The 21,847-nt window shown below is 40.1% G+C and overlaps 1 protein-coding gene across 4 annotated transcripts in view; it reads right to left on the bottom strand.

The window, feature by feature from the left end:
• The window catches only part of EXOC6 (exocyst complex component 6), a 213,470-nt gene that overhangs the window by 121,160 nt on the left and 70,463 nt on the right, over nucleotides 1-21,847 (bottom strand). For all 4 annotated transcript variants that reach the window (XM_075216143.1, XM_075216146.1, XM_075216145.1 and 1 more), the window contains exons 9-12: nucleotides 11,004-11,087; nucleotides 10,856-10,902; nucleotides 9,958-10,078; nucleotides 4,398-4,469 (exon numbers count right to left, since the gene is read on the bottom strand). In XM_075216143.1, the coding sequence (XP_075072244.1) occupies nucleotides 4,398-4,469; nucleotides 9,958-10,078; nucleotides 10,856-10,902; nucleotides 11,004-11,087 (324 nt within the window). The remainder of the gene's footprint in view (nucleotides 1-4,397; nucleotides 4,470-9,957; nucleotides 10,079-10,855; nucleotides 10,903-11,003; nucleotides 11,088-21,847) is intronic.

Here is a 21,847-nt window from a genome sequence, read left to right on the forward strand (position 1 = left end):
GCTGACATGTATCCTAAAATGTCATTAAATACATCTGTTTACTAAGTATGTCCAGTGAACACACGACTGTCCATGTCCCAGATTCTCCATAAAATGAGTTCAACCTTAGCAGAGTTTGACCCGTCAGAATGACTCATTTACTGATTGATCCACAAGCAGCAATGGGGTCAGAGTGGCAGAGTGGGGTCTGCCAGTGTCTATAAAACCAAATAAACATTTTCTGGACATTACTTCTCGTTTTATATCCTAAGGTGGACAGAAACCAAAGTAACAGCAGAGTTCATGACACACAAGCGCTAATACTCTGCACGCAACCTACAAATGATCCTACCCAAATGCCATGGGCACCAGTTTTCATGCAGATGAGTCCAATCTTAGGCAATGCGCCACGATTTTCTGTGGGCTGCAAAATTTTATGATGTTGTGCTGGGAGGAACTGGGCGGATCATGAGGTTCTCCATCGCTTCTCACAGTTCAGGTAACTGTATAACTTAAACGAAAAGGTAATTATGTGACTTCCTATGTCTATTCTGCCTGGTTATATGAGACACTGCAGGAACTTCCAGTGCAGCGATAAAGTGTTAGCAGGCGGGAAATGAATTGGACATTCTCAATCCCGCAAAAAAGGAGGCGACATTAGTTTTCTGGAAAGGCGGAATGTCAATAGTCATATTTGCCTGTCTGTTTGTACACTTTCATTAATGACCTTTACAGAGATTATTATTTGGCAATATGTGGGATTTAAGTCTAGGTACAATAGTGCATATGACTATTCTGGGTCATGAGTTAAATTCCCAACCATGGCCTTATCTGTATGGAGTTTATATGTTCTGCCTGTGTTTGCGTGGGTTTCCTCCGGGTGCTGCGGTTTCCTCCCACACTCCAAAAACTTACTAGTAGGTTAATTGGCTGCTATCAAAATTAACCCTAGTCTCTCTCTCTGTCTGTCTGTGTGTATGTTAGGGAATTTAGACTGTAAGCCCCAATGGGGCAGGGACTGATGTGAATGAGTTCACTGTACAGCGCTGCGGAATCAGTGGCGCTATATAAATAAATGGTGATGATGATGATTCTTATTTGCTTGTATCATCTAATAAAATGAAACAATGTGTAATGGATCTACCCCAGTTATTCTGTTAAGAATGTTCCCCATGTCATTCCACAAAGAAAAAGGTTTAAAAAAGCTAGCGTGCAAGTAAATGGTTTGTAGTTAATTTGCTGTATGAGTTTGCTTACGTTGATTGACTTAATATGTTATACACCCACAGACCATAGATCTGGTATCATTAGGCAGGACAATGTAATATTACTAATAACAAATTCCTATTTGACCACAGGCTAGTTATATGATATGTCCTTGCAACAGGGGTTATTTATATAAAATGGCACTCAATTCATTTTATCTCATAATTATTTTAAATAAAATAATACATTTTTACCGTCAGACAGAGGGAGACGCTATGGGAACTAATGCGGTTCCCAGTCTAGCCAGTTTATTCCTAGGACTCCTTGACAATACCTAGCACAATAATCCCTTCTCCAGCTCTATATATGGAAAAGATTAACTGATATCATGTTTTTCGAATGACACATGAGATCATCTAAAATGTTTTATATCATAAGAATAATAACAATTATACTTCATATTTTCTCATACAGTTAGTACGTGATCTATTTCTTCTGTAGATTTACAGAACATTACAGTGGATCCTGCTCTTAATAAACCAAAAGCCAATTTATTCTATTGGAAAGAAACTGCTCTATTGATAGCCAATATAAAGAGCTAAACAGTTTTGACAAAGGATACGCCATTAAAGACATAAATACCATAAGGAAACAAATTGATGGTGTAAATCAAACTAGTTTATTAAAAAAAAATATTTAACAAGAAGACTTCAAACTGAGTTTATCATCGCAGTGCAATACCGTGCACAGAAAAAAATGGAAGACATTATTTTCAAACACTGGAATATCCTATACATGGACCGTAGCTTACACATCATTTTAACACCTTTTCCTAATATAGTTTGCAGCATTGTGACCTCATATGTGTTCTATAGCACTGTGACATCATAGGTGTTCTATAGCACTGTGACATCATTGGGTCAGCGGACCAGAGCAACCAACAATACAAGAGTTCTACAAGAGTAGAAGTCAGTTTGAGTCGTGGAACTGAGGATGACTGTGCTGAATGGATGTTCCCCTATATTAATACCAACGGTCATAGAATGATGTCTGCTGCAAAAGCCAAATATAAATTGACTGGGGAATATCAAACAATCATTCAATTATGGTTTTCACCTTAATGTCTTCCTTGAATGAGGTTTATTTTTATTAAATTATTATGTGTATATTTCATATATTTTAGGTCCCTCTATTTTCATACACCGTATTTAAATGATATTTTCTTTCCTATTTTTGAATTTAATTGGTTTTTATTCTGGGCATTTATTTTTGTACTTACCTGTTATGTCATGTGATCATGTATCCACTATTTATTGGCCTCTCCGCCACACCTTATATATGTCCCCTTACAGCCAGCAGGGGAGATCTGATTCTCAAACTGCATAGTTGTAGACATTAATACCCGATCAACTGAGACCACTGCCTGGTGTATCCCCCATACATGCTCTAAGGCCAGATGATGTGTTTTATTTCTACTTGTGCACAATAACCCTACAAGCACTTGATCTATAGGAGTCGGTTTTCATGCGTCTCCCTCCATAATGTGAGTCTGGAAATTCTACTACACCCTGCGGCCGATGTTAAGCTGGACTTCTGTATGTTGTGGATCTATTCGGTACGGTGGTGTTCTGGATGTCTCCCTGCTCCATATTACAAATAACTATATATATATTAAAAGCTGTGTGCAGGTAAGCCTTAAGATAAAATAGCCCCAGATAAAATAGCATAGCATTTGATCATGTTAGGACTGACCAGATTGGGAAGACTTTGGCGTGAACTGGTCAGCTTAACATATATTGCAATATGTGGAACTAACATTCCCTGTTTTTATTATAGAACAGTATTTAGTACAGCATTAATTATGTGTTTGGAGAGTGCAGAGTATCCCTGTTTTTTTATATATATATATATATATATATATATATATATATATATATATATATTTATATATATATATATATATATATATATATATATATATATATATCTCATCATCATCATCAGTTATTTATATAGCGCCACTAATTCCGCAGCGCTGTACAGAGAACTCATTCACATCACTCACTGCCCCATTGGAGCTTACAGTCTAAATTCCCTAACACACAGACAGACAGACAGACAGACACACAGACAGACTAGGGTAAATTTTGATAGCAGCCAATTAACTTACCAGTATATTTTTGGAGTGTGGGAATAAACCGGAGCATCTGGAGGAAACCCACGCAAACACAGGGAGAACATACAAACTCCACACAGATAAGGCCATGGTCGGGAATCTACCCCAGTGCTGCGAGGCAGAAGTGCGAGGCAGGAGTGCTAACCACTAGGCCACTATATATATATATCTCAATATATATGTATCTCATATATATATCTCAATATCTATGTATCTCATATATATATATATATATATATATATACATATATATATATATATATATATAAATAACTTATATTTTTATCACTTACATACTGGTGTATAGAGTATTAGTCGATGGGAAATACTTTTATTAAGGGCCATTCAACATGGATTTAAGGAAAGTGTTCTGATCTGTTCCAATTTATTTATTCCCACTTGTTCCACATATTTAAAAGAGCAAAGGTGGACATCCTAGTCCCCATATGCTGTTGTCCTACAAGTCCCAGCATGCCCTAACCCTACACATAGAAGCACTACAGCGGCACAGTGATATCAGGTAAAGTAAAGTAGTGGTTAACAGCCGCTACTTACTGGTGACATTTAAGGCATCTTCCCAGGAGACTGGACAGGAGATGCAGTCAGCTATCCTGCTGTTGAAGGACCCAGGGCTACAATTTGAAACCCAGCAAATAAAATATGAGACAATGCGCACCCTACTGGTAATTCCATGGATAATAGAGATCACTAAGGAGTTCTGTGACTGTATACAAGCATGTAGCTGTAGGCTGAATACTATTATACATGGGATGGCAAATAACTGAATCATTGCTCACTCACTTCTTTATTCTACCAATAAAAACAAATTACACAAAAAAAATAATACAAAAACAAATAAAAATATATAAAATGAAAGCTTGGAAATGAACATACATAAGGAAAGTCTTACAGTATAGTAATCTTACCCCTGGAATAACTGAACCCACTGAAATGTTTCTTCCATCAGTGCCTAAATCTGTCTTCACACCACAAAAGTAACTAGAACTGCGAGTGAGGGAAGGAAGATTATACAGACCTGCAGAGTATCAGCGAACACCACAATTAGATTCTTCAGCTCCAAAACCAGATCGGGGTCATTGCAGTAGGACTGAAAATAAATTTAATTTGTTAAAGACATGACATGGCAAGTAAAACTATTAAAGCACCGAAATTCATGTTTCTTGCTTAACCCTTCTATTGCTGCGGGAGTACTGATTATGTTTTAAATAACACGTTCTCCACTGAATTGTCACAGATGAGAATTCTGCACAATTTCACTATAATTCCAGGATATGCAGAAAAACTGTTCCACAAGTAGTTGTGTAGGAAATGATGTGTAACCTATAGCAACCAAACAGATTCTTTTATTTGAGTACAGCATAGAAAATGAGAGAAAATATCAGAATGGTAATATGGGCTACACCGACTTGTAGAACAGTTTCCATAAATGTCCCCTACAGCAAAGGTTACTTAGGAAAGCACAAATGATCAGTACAAATGCTACCTAGTGAAGTCATGCACCTACATGAGCACAAATACACCCCTCTTTTACTGAGAAGATCATAGATTTGCATTGCACAATGGCAATGTCAGCGAGGGTGGATATTTCAGCATCTTATAGGGGGAGAAGCTGGGGTGTTCCTTCCTGAGTGCGAGCAAGACAGTGTTAGTTGGAGAGTTGTCCTACAGTGTTAGTTGGTGAGTTGTCCTAAAGTGTTAGTTGGCGAGTTGTACTACACTGTTAGTAGGCAGGTTGTCCAACAGTGTTAGTAGAAGAGTTGTCCTACAGTGTTAGTAGGTGAGTTGTCCAACAGTGTTAGTAGGCGAGTTGTCCTAAAGTGGTAGTAGGCGGGTTGTCCTAAAGTGTTAGTAGGCGGGTTGTCCTACAGTGTTAGTAGGCGAGTTGTCCTACAGTGTTACTAGGTCAGTTGTCCTACAGTGTTAGTAGGCGAGTTGTCCTAAAGTGTTAGCAGGCGAGTTGTCCTACAGTGTTAGTAGGCGGGTTGTCCTAAAGTGTTAGTAGGCGGGTTGTCCTACAGTGTTAGTAGGCGGGTTGTCCTACAGTGTTAGTAGGCGGGTTGTCCTAAAGTGTTAGTAGGCGGGTTGTCCTAAAGTGTTAGTAGGCGGGTTGTCCTACAGTGTTAGTAGGCGGGTTGTCCTACAGTGTTAGTAGGCGGGTTGTCCTAAAGTGTTAGCAGGCGAGTTGTCCTAAAGTGTTAGTAGGCGGGTTGTCCTAAAGTGTTAGTAGGCGGGTTGTCCTACAGTGTTAGTAGGTGGGTTGTCCTACAGTGTTAGTAAGGTAGATGAATTTATAAGCTAAAAAAAGGTAGATGATTTATGAGCTAAAAACCCTAGCTCCAATGGGTCTAAATATTGAACTTGACATATGAATACAACATCAACCAGAAACTACCTATCACATTATATACACAGAACTGATGGCCTTTGATGCAATAGAACTGATGGTCTTAGAAGCGATAAATAGTTGGACCAGGCAAATACTTGGTTTTGGGAAAACCTGGGAATATCTGGAGTAGTAGGCAGAATCATGGAGTCTGAGTGAGCTATTACTGGGTTGTGCATCTGGTTAATGTTTTACTTCCAACTGAGATGAACCTTGAACTGTATCAATATCCTCAACACTAGCTCAAGTATGCACCACCACCAATCTCCAAGCTATTATTACCCAAAAACCACCAACTAAGCTTAGATATCGTGCTACTTGCACTGCACATACATAAACGGTCAACTAATATAACAGGTTGAGGATATCTGGAGATCTAGTTTTAGAATACTTGATAAATGTAAGATACAGATTATGTTTACCACCATGTATCCATTCTTTCTTCATCTAATTATCCATAGGTATCAGTAGCAAATCATGTCAACCATCTACTCTCTCTTATGCACAATTTGTAAGTGTAGGATTCTATTTAATTACTTATACACATATGAACTGTATACAAACACTGTGTTATTATATTGAAATAACAACCTTGCAGTATTATTTCATACATAAATTATGATTGATATTGAGTATTATGATGATAGAAAGTAGAGGAACAGGTTTATGATAAACACTATTGAGATCACTATCATCTAAAGAGTAATAACCATAATTACAAAAAGGAATACCAAGTACCCACCCGTTCTGGCTATTTAAAACCCACAGCAGGATTGACCGAACACACCAAACTCACCTGAAGAAGTCAAATGCCCATGTGACAAAACGCGTAGGGTCTAGATACGGACATAGAAAGTCAAGTACTTGACTTGAGATTGGGAGGACTTTTGAGCACACTATAGACTGACCAGTATGATTTAATACCAGGAAAGCTGTAATGTGATTTATTAGATTAATAAAGTGTTATTTTTTATTTTATTAACCCCAGTGTTACATCTTGTACTTTCACACTTACACACACGATCCTGGAGGAGAAAACAGAGATCTGAACATCAACAGGACAAGACGTCAGACTTCAGTTACCACATTTATTTAAGGATTATAGGGACAAGAAATACTTTCTCTCCCCTTTTCTTCATAAGAAAACAATCTTATGCACTGTCATCCACGGCTAGCCATCATATCGTATTTGAATTTTAATAATCAGTGTACAGTCATGGACAAAAGGTTTGAGAAATATTATTTTTCACAAAGTCTGCTGCTTCAGTTTTCATGACGGCAATTTGCATATACTCCAGAATGTCATGAAGAGTGATCAGATGAATTGCAATTAATTTCAAAGTCCTTCTTTGCCGTGACAATGAACCCTCTGCTAACCATGGTTACCTGCAAGGAAACATGTGCAGTCATCATTGCTTTTCACAAAAAGGACTTCACAGGCAATGATATTGCTGCTAGTAAGATTGCACCTAAATCAACCATTTATCGGATCATCAAGAACTTCAAGGAGAGAGGTTCAATAGTTGTGAAGAAGGCTTCATGATGCCCAAGAACGTCCAGCAAGAGCCAGGACGGGCTCCTAAATTTGATTCAGATGCGGGATCGCGGCACCACCGGTGCAGAGCTTGCTCAGGAATGGCAGCAGGCAGGCAGGTGTTAGTGCATCTGCACGCACAGTGAGGTGAAGACTTTTGGAGGATGGTCTGGTGTCAAGAAGGCCAGCAAAGAAGCCACTTCTCTCCAGGAAAAACAGCAGGGACAGACAGATATTCTGCAAAAGGTACAGGGATTTGACTGTTGATGACTGGGGTAAAGTTCTCTCTGATAAATCCCCTTACAGATTGTTTGGGGCATCTGGAAAAATGCTTGTCCGGAGAAGGAAAGGTGAGCCCTACCATCAGTCCTGTGTCATGCCAACAGTAAAGCATCCTGAGACCATTCATGTGTGGGGCTGCTTCTCAGGCAAGGGAGTGACTTCACTCACAATTTTGCCTAAGCACACAGCCATGAATAAAGGATGGTACCAAAACATCCTCCAAAAGCAACTTCTCCCAACCATCCAAGAACAGTTTGGTGGTGAAAAATGCCTTTTTGCAGCATGATGGAGCACCTTGTCATAAGACAAAAGTGATAACTAAGTGGCTTGGGAATCAAAACAAATTTTTGGGTCCATGGCCAGGAAACTCCGCAGAACTTAATCCCATTGAGAACTTGTGGTCAATCCTCAAGAGGCTGGTGGACAAAAAAACCCCCACAAATTCTGACAAACTCCAAGCATTGATTAGGCAAGAATGGGCGGCCATCAATCAGTATCTGGTCCAGAAGTTGATTGACAGCAAGCCAGGGCGAATTGCAGGTCTTCAAAAAGAAGGGTCATCATTGCCAATATAGACTCTTTGCATAAACTTAATATAATTGTCAATAAAAGTCTTTGACACTTATGAAATGCTTGTAATTTTATTTCAGTATACCATAGCAACATCTGACAAAAAGGTCTAAAAACACTGAAGCAGCAAACTTTGCAACAGTAGGAGCAAACTTTCTGGGCTGAACCAATATTTAGATATTTATTTTGAACTAGTGACATAAAATATGAAATATTGGTTCAGCCAGAAAAAAACATTTGCCCCTACTCTAGGTAGGCAATCGGCATTCTCTATGTGTAGCCAACCAGTCAGTCAACTAGTGTCTGTGTTGACATTACACTTTACGCAGCCAATAGAAAGAAATCAACAAGTTCTTTTAAAAATGTCTGCCTTCACCATTTGTAGACCACGGGTATATTTTAAGTGTTTGGGGACGAAAAAAACTAAGAACAAGGAAGATGGATTTCATAGCACGCATTAGACAGCAGGAGTTTATCTCTACTATTTCAGACAATTTATTGCTTGGCTCAATTCCATCTTCTTCAAAGAGGTGTAAGATTGCACAGGCAAAAGCAACTGGCATGAGGTTAATGCTGAACAATGCAGGCTACCGACTTCTACAAAGTGTCCTGAGTATTCAAATCTTCCTGTGAAACAGATGTACAGTATGCAATAATGCTGTCAACGCTACTTGTAATTACACACAACTCTGCCAAGATAAACTGTAAAAGGAATAAAGATTGTACTTCGCCGGGAATTAAAGCCGAACTGCATGATGCTGCCGCTGCTCACTGTTGTTGCTTTCACTTTATAGAATGCTAAGTTTACAATAAATCACCTTTACAAGTTAGTTTCCCTTTGACGACTTTAGGGATACGTGCTTTGCATTTATATTTATGTATATATGCATCAGTAGGAACCGCCATACTGCGAATACAGAGGCCTCAGTTAAGTCCACTGAAGAAAGTCTTACTAGGTCGCCCCTCATCACATAAAAAGATCATAAAATCAAACATCTATGTAAAAATGCTTAGTGATGCCATTTAAGTTTGGGACTATTACATGTCTGATATATTTATTTTTTACAAGTTACACTTATTTTACTTGAAACATAATATTAAAATATACACCACCACTACTTGTACTTTATGCAGCTAAGCTGGAACATAAAGGCTTAGTAATAAGTACTGCAACTCACAGCAACAACCAATCAGCATTCAGATCAGACTTGCACACTAGACAGCTGAAAGCTAAAATCTCATTGGTTGATATGGGCCACAGCAAATTAGTGCTATTCTTGAAATACGGTTAATATTCAAGCCAAGAACTGTAGCATCCAAGTATGATCTGTAGGTAGCTCTAACATGGACAGGTAAGGCCAGCTATAAGGGTTGCCTGGCCCAGATCATTTTGCAGCCCGGGTATTTGCCATGATAATTAGGAACTATTTCCTGGTGGTGCTCTCAGTACTGAACTATTCAGTCTGATCTAATGAAGAGGTCAGTTGAGACTAATGAGGACAGATTGCAATAATAACAGCAGATTAACTCTGCATATTCTAAAGTGCAGGACTAAGAGTGCGTTTTGAGGGCCCAGTCAGTTGTAAATCAGAGAAGGATTATGCAAATAGCCCATGGCTGTGGCTCACAGCCTGAGTCTTACAGGGAAAAACAAAAGCCTGGCAGGTCTCCATCTAAGTCTGAACAACATCTAATTACAAAAAAAGCACAATGATGGAAGAGTCATTTTTCACTTTGACATCGTCCTGCTTTTCAGCAGCCTTTTCTTTACTAAGAGCATAGAAAGCAGAGATTCATCCCACTTACCGAGTGTGTTCGCAGGGCTGCGATGATCTTTGACTGTGCCATGGTCCAGAGCTCTGTGGTGTAGCTCCCCGTTACCAGACCTTGAGTTACGTGCAATATGTGATCTTCTACTACAAAAAACCTAAAGCAAGATGAATACCAAACCATTACACAATCAGGAGGAAAGATAGAACCTCACCTCACCAAATCCTTATCTATGCTTCATATATGGGATTAATTATTGACATGGTGCCATTTTTTGGACAAATTATGACTTTTCTTTTCGTGCCACAAAAAAGCCATATGGTGTTTCTGGTGTTGATGCCTTCAAAAATGTTAATTAGGGAATGGACAGGATAATTTAATAGCACAAATGTATTTTACCCCATAGCAAACAATCAGATATTACCTTTTATCGGTGCTAAGGTAGATAATCAAAAACACATAAACGGTAGCAATGGTTTACATTCCACTTGTGCTATTCACTATGGAAGGAAATAAGCCTTTTTGATATAAATTTGTTATGCACAAATACAAACACAAAGAGCTAAATAAAAATAAGTATTTTGATCTGTAGATTCCCTGCATGAATGCTGGAAAGACCAGGAGAGATACAAAATGCAGTAAACTAACAAAAGCAAGACAGATAAAAACAAACCCAAATAGCATGCTTAAATCTTTTAAGGTTCTACAACACTGAGCAAGATATATATTAATGAGTAATGAAGTATAGTTATGTCAAATCAGATCAAACTGTTCTCCATAGTTAGCACAACCAACGCCTAATTGCTATATGATGTAGCAGACCAAAATCCTAAGGTGAATAATGCATGATAATGAGAATATTGCAATTTTCTCTACCATTCTGGGCAATTATAATAATATAATCTTATTTTTACCCCAAATGATGAGCACTTACCCCACAATCTGGCTGAAGTATTTCCTATATCCTTCCACCGTCTCATGCTTTAATGGAAGTAAGAGAAAAAAACATTACAGAATTCAATATGGTCACCAGAAGACTCACACAATGTTCCTTGCAGCAATCATGAAATAAGTACGGTTACCATGTTTGACTGGGGCTGGAGGACTAATCGAGCTTGTTTTCTTCTCTGTTTCCTGTAGTAGTTTTCAAATATTTCTTTATCGCCCTAAAACGTAAAAATAACAGTTGTTATATTCCTTAAAGACAATTCTCCAAACATGTGCTGAGGAATCAAAGGTAAGAAAACTAAAAACATTCATAAACCAAACGGCTCTTACAAAGATACAGGACAATGCCTTTTAAATGCATTTTTAATGTGCAGCTTGTGAGCTCTTTCCAAGTTTATAGTGTTTCAATGCATGGCCATGTGACCCGTATATAAACACTAGACACATGCATCCCCATGTGACCCGTACATAAACACTAGACATATGCATCACCATGTGACCCTTACATAAACATGCTACACATGCATCACCATGTGACTCGTACATAAACATGCAACACCTGCATCACCATGTGACCCGTACATAAAAGCATCACAATGTGACCCTTACATAAACATGCGACACATGCATCACCGTGTGACTCGTACATAAACATGCGACACCTGCATCACCATGTGACCCGTACATAAATGCATCACCATGTGACCCGTACATAAACATGCGACACCTGTATCACCATGTGACCTGTACATAAACATGCGACACATGCATCACCATGTGGCCTTACATAAACATGCGACACATGCATCACCATGTGACTCGTACATAAACATGCAACACCTGCATCACCATGTGACCCGTACATAAATGCATCACCATGTGACCCGCACATAAACATGCGACACCTGTATCACCATGTGACTCGTACATAAACATGCGACACCTGCATCACCATGTTACCCATACATAAATGCATCACCATGTGACCCGTACATAAACATGCGGCACCTGTATCACCATGTGACCTGTACATAAACATGCGACACCTGCATCACCATGTTACCCATACATAAATGCATCACCATGTGACCCGTACATAAACATGCGGCACCTGTATCACCATGTGACCTGTACATAAACATGCAACACATGCATCACCATGTGACTCGTACATAAACATGCAACACCTGCATCACCATGTGACCCGTACATAAACATGCGACACCTGCATCACCATGTGACCCGTACATAAATGCATCACCATGTGACCTGTACATAAACATGCGACACCTGTATCACCATGTGACCTGTACATAAACATGCGACACCTGTATCACCATGTGACCTGTACATAAACATGCGACACATGCATCACCATGTGGCCTGTACATAAACATGTGACACCTGTATCACCATGTGACTCGTACATAAACATGCAACACCTGCATCACCATGTGACCCGTAGATACACATGCGAAACCTGCATCACCATGTGACCCGTACACACACATGCGACACCTGCATCACCATGTGACCTGTACACACATGCGACACCTGCATCACCATGTGACCCGTACACACATGCGACACCTGCATCACCATGTGACCCGTACATACGCATGCATCAATGTGTGATCTTTTGCTGGCGCATTAATAAAATATAATACTGAAAACAATTTTACAGTAACTTAAGAAGTACAAGGCATGAAAATCAGTGCATTATAACCGCTTGCCCATGTGTTACATTTACATACATTTTGGTACTTGATAACCATTAGAGACATTAGGGGTATTTGCAAAGAAGAAGACTGAAGGACCCTGATCTAGGGCAAATATGAAAATAATTTCTGCTATTCATTAATGCAGTTCAGAAAGGTGTTCACAACCTCAGTTGTTCCTTTTACTAATAGTAGCCCCAAAACATGACAGTCTAAAACAAAATGTGAAATAAGAAGTTTATTAAAGTCAAGAAACATAACAAAAATCATACAACAAAATAATTAAATGTACTTTATTAAGTAAAATAAAGTGTTTTAATTTTTTGTTTCCTGCACACATTTTCTGCTCTTATTACAGAAAATTGTCTCCCTCTTTTGCAAGCAACACAAGTGACATCCTGGTGATCTCATTAAGAAGAACCATTCAGAAAGAACCATCTGTGCGTTTGAAACCAGTGCACCACGAGCGTCTCATCTACCTACTGAATACAACGTCATTTGTATGCAAGAAGAATAAAGCAGCTTAGCATTTTGATTTTTTTTAGGGGCACGAGGTTATCGCTGGGTCACAGTTACTTAACATTCCATTACTTGATACCAAGACTCCCCCCTTCCGAGTCAGGAACACAATAAGAGTCACGCAGGAGAGGTAAAGTAGCAGTACACAAAATAACTCACAAAAACAAGGGTTTAACATTTAGCAAAGAGCTCATACACCAGCCAATATATTTAAACAGATTTTACCAGCATTTTGGAAAAACAATTAACTGGAATAGTAATAGGATAAGGAAGCATAAGGAACCTCATAGCATTACTGCTAATTTGCTTCTTTGGCCAATTGTACTGTGCATGCTGTTTGGGAATCAGGAAACTATGGAATGTTTCAACTAATATAAAGAACACAAAAGACACACGACTGTCAATTTTTATTAAGGTGTGATTTAAGGCAGATGCAACGTTATGCTAAAATCCTCATTTACAAATATAACAAAAGCCCAAGAGCTGTTTGCTACAATATAAGGTTTGAGGAGTTGTAGCTTGTTTCACATTAACAAATATAGAAAACAATTAAGATAATGATGTGAAATAAAAGAAACGTAACAAAATTGCAACAACAGGCTACCAATGATGAGATGTGTAAATCACAATGTCTTTGTAATTAAGATTTGTTGGTAAAAGCGTGATTGTAGTGTCTCTCTCCCTTTCCCTCTCCTGTCACTCACTGAGGTAATGGTGCACTGTACTGTAAGCAGCTGAGCGGGAATGTGGTCAGAGGAGTAGTGTGCTTAGGGGCAGCAGAGTGATTGGCTTATGAACACAACCACTAGCGAGTGAGGTGAAGAAGATCTGTCTCAATTCAATTACCCGTTATTGCGGGTTGGACTGATTCATCAATGAAAACGCTAACACTCGTTATCACCATCATCACAACTTATTTATATAGCGCCACTAATTATGCAGCGCTGTACAGAGAACTCACTCACATCAGTCCCTGCTCCATTGGGGCTTACAGTCTAAATTCCCTAACATACACACACACACACACACACTAGGGTCAATTTGTTAGCAGCCAATTATCCTACCAGTATGTTTTTGGAGTGTGGGAGGAAACCGGAGCACCCGGAGGAAACCCACGCAAACACGGGGAGAACATACAAACTCCTCACAGATGAGTCCATGGTCGGGAATTGAACGCATGACCCCAGTGCTGTAAGGCAGAAGTGCTAACCACTAAGCCACCGTGCTGCCCAGGTCAGGTCATTCCATTCACATATTTTTTCCATTCATTTACACCAAAATTGTTATACTTGCAACCAAAGTTTCTTCTTATACAAAAAATAGGTGGATGCGAATAGTCCATTTCAGTGGCTAAAATCTGTGACGCTAACTCTCGTTATCGTACACGTACTGGTGATAAACAACCCAACACATCACCAACTTTAATGACGAACACCACAGAGCTTATGCAGAGCCTATGAAATGCACCGGCTACAATTTATTTTATATTTTAATATGTTTAATAATAATTAATAAGAGAAATAACTATTGTTTGTTTCAGTGATATGTCCTTTCACTATTTTGGGCTCTATATATCATCATAATGGTTATCTCTGAGAGAAGTGTAATTTTATAAAAAAAAAATATTTATCTCCACAATTTACCATTATTTTATCACCATGGCAGCTGAACGATATTCAGACGATGTGGTGAAAAACAGTGATATATCTCTCTGGAGGCCCTCGTTCATCTCTAAAGAGCATGCGTGGAACTGAAGACATCGATATATAAATAAAATATATGGCACATATAATAATAATAATTAAAGCAAACGTCTGGGGGCTGGCAATAGTCCCCATTCATTTTAAAAAGTTTCAGGCTTAAAAAACTCATTTATTACAGTAATTTTTCATAGAACAAGTATTGCGATAGTACAAGTACCACCTACATACTTAATAACCAAGCTCCCCCACGCAAGGGGGTGAAGAAAGCCATTGATGGGTAAACTTACCATCACCAATGCGATCACCAGCGGTAACCCCTATGATGTGTACATGAAGCACAAATAGAGATTTTCACCCTTTGATAACTACAGACCTTTGCCCTAAACACAACAAACTTCAGAAGATTACAATATTTTGGAGTTTAGTATAACCGTCTTACTCAACGCATAATGGATTTTGTCTTAAAGGCGTCAGGTCTGTTACACTTTCTTGCATGAGGTACTTGAGCCGCCGACAACAGCTGTGGCTGGTTTTCGATTGCCAACTTTTTTCGTGGTGTCTGTTCCAGATCCTGAGAGCACTACAAAAACCATATCTATTAATATAATTATTACCGCTGATCTAGATTGAGTGTCGGCAGCTGAAATAGGCCTTACTAGTGGAATACCAAACGTCCCTGGTGTTACCGATTGCACTCATGTGACACTCACACCACTGCGCGGAATGAAAGGATCTTTTCTTAATTGCAGAAATGTCTACTCCATGGGTGTGTAGAATGTGTGTGATGACAAACAGTAGAAAACTCAACATTGTGGCTGACTTCCCTGGATCATTTAATGATTCCTATATTCCTATACCCTATATATCCTATATCCTGCAGCAATCAGCACTTTTCTATAATTTTAAAGAAGGGAATATGCTTTTATACATATATAATATATATTATATAACCCATCATCTCTCCAGGATTTGGACATCATTAAAACTAAATCTATTATTTGCAGAGTTAATTTGTCATTTTCAAAATAGGTTTGTCATGTTTAAAACAATGGCTTTATTTATCAAAGGGCAAAAGGCCTGATTGATAATGATGACGTATGTTTTCACCGGCAAACACATTACTTTCGGTTTGTCAAATACATCATAGGGGGGTAAGATTTGCCAGCATTTGTGAGTAAAGGCTTCCCCCATGACTTTGCATGATGGAGCCTAATATTCAAGTATGGCAGTGGGACTTGTATTGCCACCAGACTTGTTCTGTTAACACCATTTCAGAATGTATTTATTCCTTTTATTTTACAGCCTTAAACTTTTTAAAATGAATGGGGCTATTCACCCATATGAGATAGCTATGTATCCAAGATCCCAGAGAGAATCCACTCATATGCGTTATGTATCAGTGATGGAGGGACATTGCTGTGATGTGGACCTACTTGCGTTTTATAAAGGAGCACAGAACTTGTGTAGTTTCAACTTTATTTAAATCCAAGCTTATCTCAAAATACCTTTCCGTTTGAATCTGGGTGTAGACACACAGAACAGACTGCAGTATAATAGACAGTGTCTATTTACTAAAAGGTCACATCAGAGCACATACAAAAAATGTAATTATAAAATAAATGAGGAACTCTTAACAGTACAATCAGTAATAAAAATATGGATTAAAAAAATATATTTTTTACATTAAATACATACATCAAGATTTTTTTAATGTGTAATGTACACATAATGCATTTATATAGTCATTCTTCCTTGCATACACATGTTCTTTGTTATCTAGTGGCATGCGTACATGTTGTTTTTAACAACACTATGCCGCCACAGACATCATAATCAGTTGGCACTTACACCTGCCCTGTAGCTGGTGCAAGTGATACGATTAAAACAAACGTACTTTAGAGACAGGACATCTGCGTCAGACCACCCTTAGTGTACATTCGCTATGTTCACCCGCCACTTCCCTCCCTTGTTCCGTCTGTCAGATCGTAGATACTCGTCAGTGTCCTTTGCGTTAAGATATGATTTGCATGCAATAGTGTTCATTGGCATAAGGTCCGCTTCTGAGCATGTGCAGAGCTATTTCACGCAAGGCTCACATCCGAAAATGAATCAGGCCCTTAGTCTCCAGACAGTAATGTGAATTTATCTCCCCATAACAATAAACTAGGACGCAGGTAACGAGTCAGACTTAATCCAAATAGTTCCATTGTTAATACTAATACTCAAAAGTACTGTGTTAAAAAAAATAAACTATCTGTTCATTGTACAGCACTTTAAAATTGATGCTGTTTACTGGATAATTAATTCAATTTATAAAGCCTATTTAACAGAGAGAATCCACCCATATGAGATAGCTATGTATCTGTGATCCCACAGGAAATCCACCCATATGAGATAGCAATGTATCTGTGATCCCACAGGAAATCCACCCATATGAGATAGCAATGTAGATGTGATCCCACAGGAAATCCACCCATATGATATAGCAATGTATCTGTGCAGGAAATCCACCCATATGAGATAGCAATGTAGATGTGATCCCACAGGAAATCCACCCATATGAGATAGCAATGTATCTGTGATCCCACAGGAAATCCATCCATATGAGATAGCAATGTAGATGTGATTCCACAGGAAATCCACCCATATGAGATAGCAATGTATCTGTGATCCCACAGGAAATCCACCCATATGAGATAGCAATGTATATGTGATCCCACAGGAAATCCACCCATATGAGATAGCAATGTATATGTGATCCCACAGGAAATCCACCCATGAGATAGCAATGTATCTGTGATCTCACAGGAAATCCACCCATATGAGGTAGCAATGTAGATGTGATCTCACAGGAAATCCACCCATGTGATATAGAAATGTATCTGTGATCTCACAGGAAATCCATCCATATGAGATAGCAATGTATCTGTGATCCCACAGGAAATCCATCCATATGAGATAGCACACAAGAATCCATCCACATGAGCTAGCTGTCACCTGCTTACAGCTCCAATTAAAGAGCCAGAAGAATAAAAAAAGAAAACGTGATGCAGTTATGGGATCCAGGTACACATTTTAAAGATTTAATTTAAGTCTTCCATCATCTGTGTGTACAGCCGCTGGGGTGACAGCAACAAGAGGCGCTGGTACCACTGTGACACTCATGCATTACTTTATTTTACTTCTCATTTATAAAAGGACGAGACCTTAGTGCAGCTCATCACACTAAAATGAAGGGATTTACTAAACGTAGGCACTGGCAAACCTGGATGTAAAGTGATGTTTTAAAAAATACACAATAATTTTTTACTTACCGTAAAATCAATTTGTCTTAACCCATTTGGAGGACACTGCTAATAGGCATAGAGAGCGCTGTTCAGGAGTATGGCACCTAAAACTAACAAACTTGTCTGGCTGCTCCCTCCCCTCTATGCCCCTTGGACAAAGACATATCAGTATATTTACAAAGCCCAACAGTTAGGACTAAAGTCATATTTAACATAACAGACAAGCAAAACTGTCAAAACAAGGGGTGGGAGCGCAGTGTCCCCCAAATGGGTTTAGAGAAATGGATTTTACAGTAAGTAAAAAAATCCTCTTTTCTCTTGCACAGCCATTTGGGGGACACTGTTAACCATGGGAATGTTCCAAAGGTGCCCCAATGGATGGGAATGCACAGACTTAGATGCGTGCATAACCTTTCAGCCAAAATTAGCATCTTTGGAAACAAAGACGTTGAAGCGATGGTGATTGATGTATGTCACTGTTGTGGCGTTGTCTGACTGTACTCGAATATGCATTTTCCACAGGGAACTCTGCGCCTGAACCAGGGCATTGAATGCAGCCCATAACTAAAGTATGCTGATGGGTAATTTTGACTCTTCCCCAGTCCAAACACTCTGGAGATGCAGGCTGAGTGTCATCACTCCCAGCCTAGCAGGCTGGTGTCTGTGGTTACTATGGTCCAGTCCCATACCGAGAAGGGACGCACCTGTCTGAAATTCCTTGTGTGTAGCCACCACACTAAATAGTGACGGGTCGCTTGAGACAGCCCCAAAGAACTGTTGTTTCAACCGGGGGTTGGACCTGGACCATCTGGCCATAATCTCGAGCTAGAATGGTCGAGAATGGAAGCAAGTGAACTGAACCGCTTCGAAACAGGATACTATTCGACCCACCAGCTTCATGCACTGAAGAATGGACAACTGTCTGAGGGCTAACAGGGCTTTCACTTGTCTTTGAATAACTAGGACCATATCCTGTGGCAGAAACACCCTCTGCCATCTGGTGTCGAAACGGAGACCCAAGAACACCATGTTCTGAGATGGGACTAGGCTGGATTTCTTGAAGTTTATAATCCAGCCATGAGATTGCAGAGTTTCTGCTGTTAGTCGCAGATGAGATAGAAGAAAGAGAAGCAGAACTCGCCTTTATCAAGAGATCATCGAGGTATGGAATCACCTTGACCCCCTTGTGATGTAAGAGCGCAGACATGACCGCCATCATTTTTGTAAACACCCTTGGTGCAGTGGCCAGACCAAAAGGGAGAGCTTTGAACTGAAAATTATCTGAGCTGGCCCTTCCATATTGGTATATGAAGGTATGCATCCTTGATGTCCAAGGATGTCAGAAATTCGTTCTGCTCAATAGAATTTATCACTGAACAAACTGACTCCATCCTGAAACTGGGAACTCACAGGAGCAAGTTGAGGGATGTTAGATTTAGGATGGGGTGAAAGGATTGATCCGGTTTCTGTACCAGAAAGAGGTTCGAGTAATAGCCCGATCCTCTTTGCTCTTTCAGGATGGGAACAATCACTCCTGAGGACAACAGGCACTCTCCTGGCTTCGTCTTGAGGAAGAGGAGTGGAAAGAAAACGCAGTGGAGGTACTCCTAAGAGGTCCAGGATGTAACCTCTGTCCACAATGCTCCTTACCCAGGTGTCTGATGATGAACTGATCCACCGGTCCCGAAAGAGCAAAGGTCGAGGCTCCACCACTGTGCTTCCGGGCAGGGAAAAGGAGAAGTCATGCGGATTGTTTATCTGCAGGCTTCTGACTAGGAGCTTTCCTGTCCAAGTCTGCCTGCCTGCCCATCTGAGCAGCCCCCCCCAGAGTAAATGACTGACATCTCGAGGATGCCCCCTGATTTGCCAGCAAATGGAAAGGACCAAAATCTGCGGTTTCTCGATTTGGGGTAGCTACAGGAAGAAACAAGCTCTTTCCTACAGTGGCTTGCGAAATAATTTTGTTCAACTGCGGAGCAAAGAGGACTGATCCGTCAAAGGGTAGAGCCTCCAAATATGTCTTAGATTCAGCATCCGCCTCCCGGGATCTGAGCCACAGTGCGTCTGCCCGCTATTGCCATGGATGAGGTTCTGGATAGACCCTGACCAGCGTCCAGAACTTCATCACTCAAATACACTCAGAAAAGTGTGGACAAATTAGACCCTGACCAGCGTATAAAAATTCATCACTGAAATACACTTAATATGTTCAGCAAGTGTGGACAATTCAGATCTGGACATTCCAGAATGTATGCCATCACCTAGGGAACAGGTCCATTTCTCAACCGCCTTAATCACCCATTCAGCTGCTGCTATGGTACTGAGTGAAGCCCCTGAAGCAAGATAGATAGATTTTAAAATTCCCTCACATTTCTTGTCTGTGCTGTCCTTTAATATAGCAGCACTAGAGAGAGGAATGGTAATAGATCTTGCTACGCGCATCTACAGTAGGCTGCATATCCCATGATGCAACCTCTGTGTCATCAAACGGGTATGAAAGCCTTCTAGGTATTTCATATCTGCTATCAGGTTTTAGATGAGCTTACCCCCAAATTTTGGCTAACTGTGGAGAAGAAGAAAGAGAAACCAACTGCTCCTTCTTCCTTTTGAAAAGGGACACCTTCTGAAATCACTGGTTCCACCATATTTATGGTCTGATGGATCGCAAGAATGAGGTCCTCCACCCACTGCCTGCTGGAGGAATCATCCTCCCAGGATGTCAGATGCTTATCATCTGACATGTCCTGAATATCTCCCTTCTCCTAAAGGGAAAGGTCAGAATCAGAGTCCACCAATCCCTGGACCTGAAATTGACCCTGGTGTTTACGGTGTCTATTGGATGATGAGGACTCCAGCAATCTATCTAGGGATGAAGACACTCAAATCAAACCCTGAACAAACCGTTCAAGCTTCTGCATCCAGAGTTGCTCCTGTGATACTGCCAAGTCATCAGGGGCTCTTAAAGACACCGTTCCCTGAGGAAGGGTATATGCGGACTAAGTCCCCTGGGAGGTAGAAGGGATAACATTGTCACCCACCATCCCAGAACGTGTAGAATCACGTTTGAGATCCGCAATGGATCTCTGATACAGGCAGGGCCGTATTAAAGGAATGGAGGCCCCTGGGCTAAGGGCGGAAGGACTACAGTGACAGTGCTCAGCAGCATTGATCGCCACCGGCCCGATCAATAATGCCGCTGAGCACTGTCAAGGGCCCCCTGGATGCCCGAGGCCCTTGGGCTGTGGCTCAGTCAGACCTCGGGTTAATCCAGCCCTGGGTACAGGCCGGCTCCCCCAGGTCTGTCGCATCCCCCACATGCAACCGCAGCTCCTCAGATTCACAAGCAGAGCATCTAGCATCCGGGTCCGACCGTCCACTCATTTTACTTGACAGTTAGAACAGCTGAAGTGCTTTACCAACCTGGTTCCGGCAGCATTAGACCTGTTGGAAGTCCCTTATTCTAACATAATTTACAGAGAGAGAAAATAGGGAAAATAGAGAAACAATGTATGAAAAAATCTATCACAGTGAGTAATCTAACAGTCTGTACCACTCCTGTAATAATATGGTGTCTAGCACAATCTCTTGAACTGATTAGCAGACGTTGTGCGTAATATAGTCTGTACAACTATGACCAGAGTACAGTACTAAATAAAGAAAAATCAGTACTTAATCTATTTGTACAGAGAAGTATACTGACAGCACACAATGATATACAATAACCATGTTTCTGTCTGTAAAGGATACAAAG

This window comes from Mixophyes fleayi, chromosome 6, assembly GCF_038048845.1.
Source record: "Mixophyes fleayi isolate aMixFle1 chromosome 6, aMixFle1.hap1, whole genome shotgun sequence".
Classification (NCBI taxonomy): domain Eukaryota; kingdom Metazoa; phylum Chordata; class Amphibia; order Anura; family Limnodynastidae; genus Mixophyes; species Mixophyes fleayi.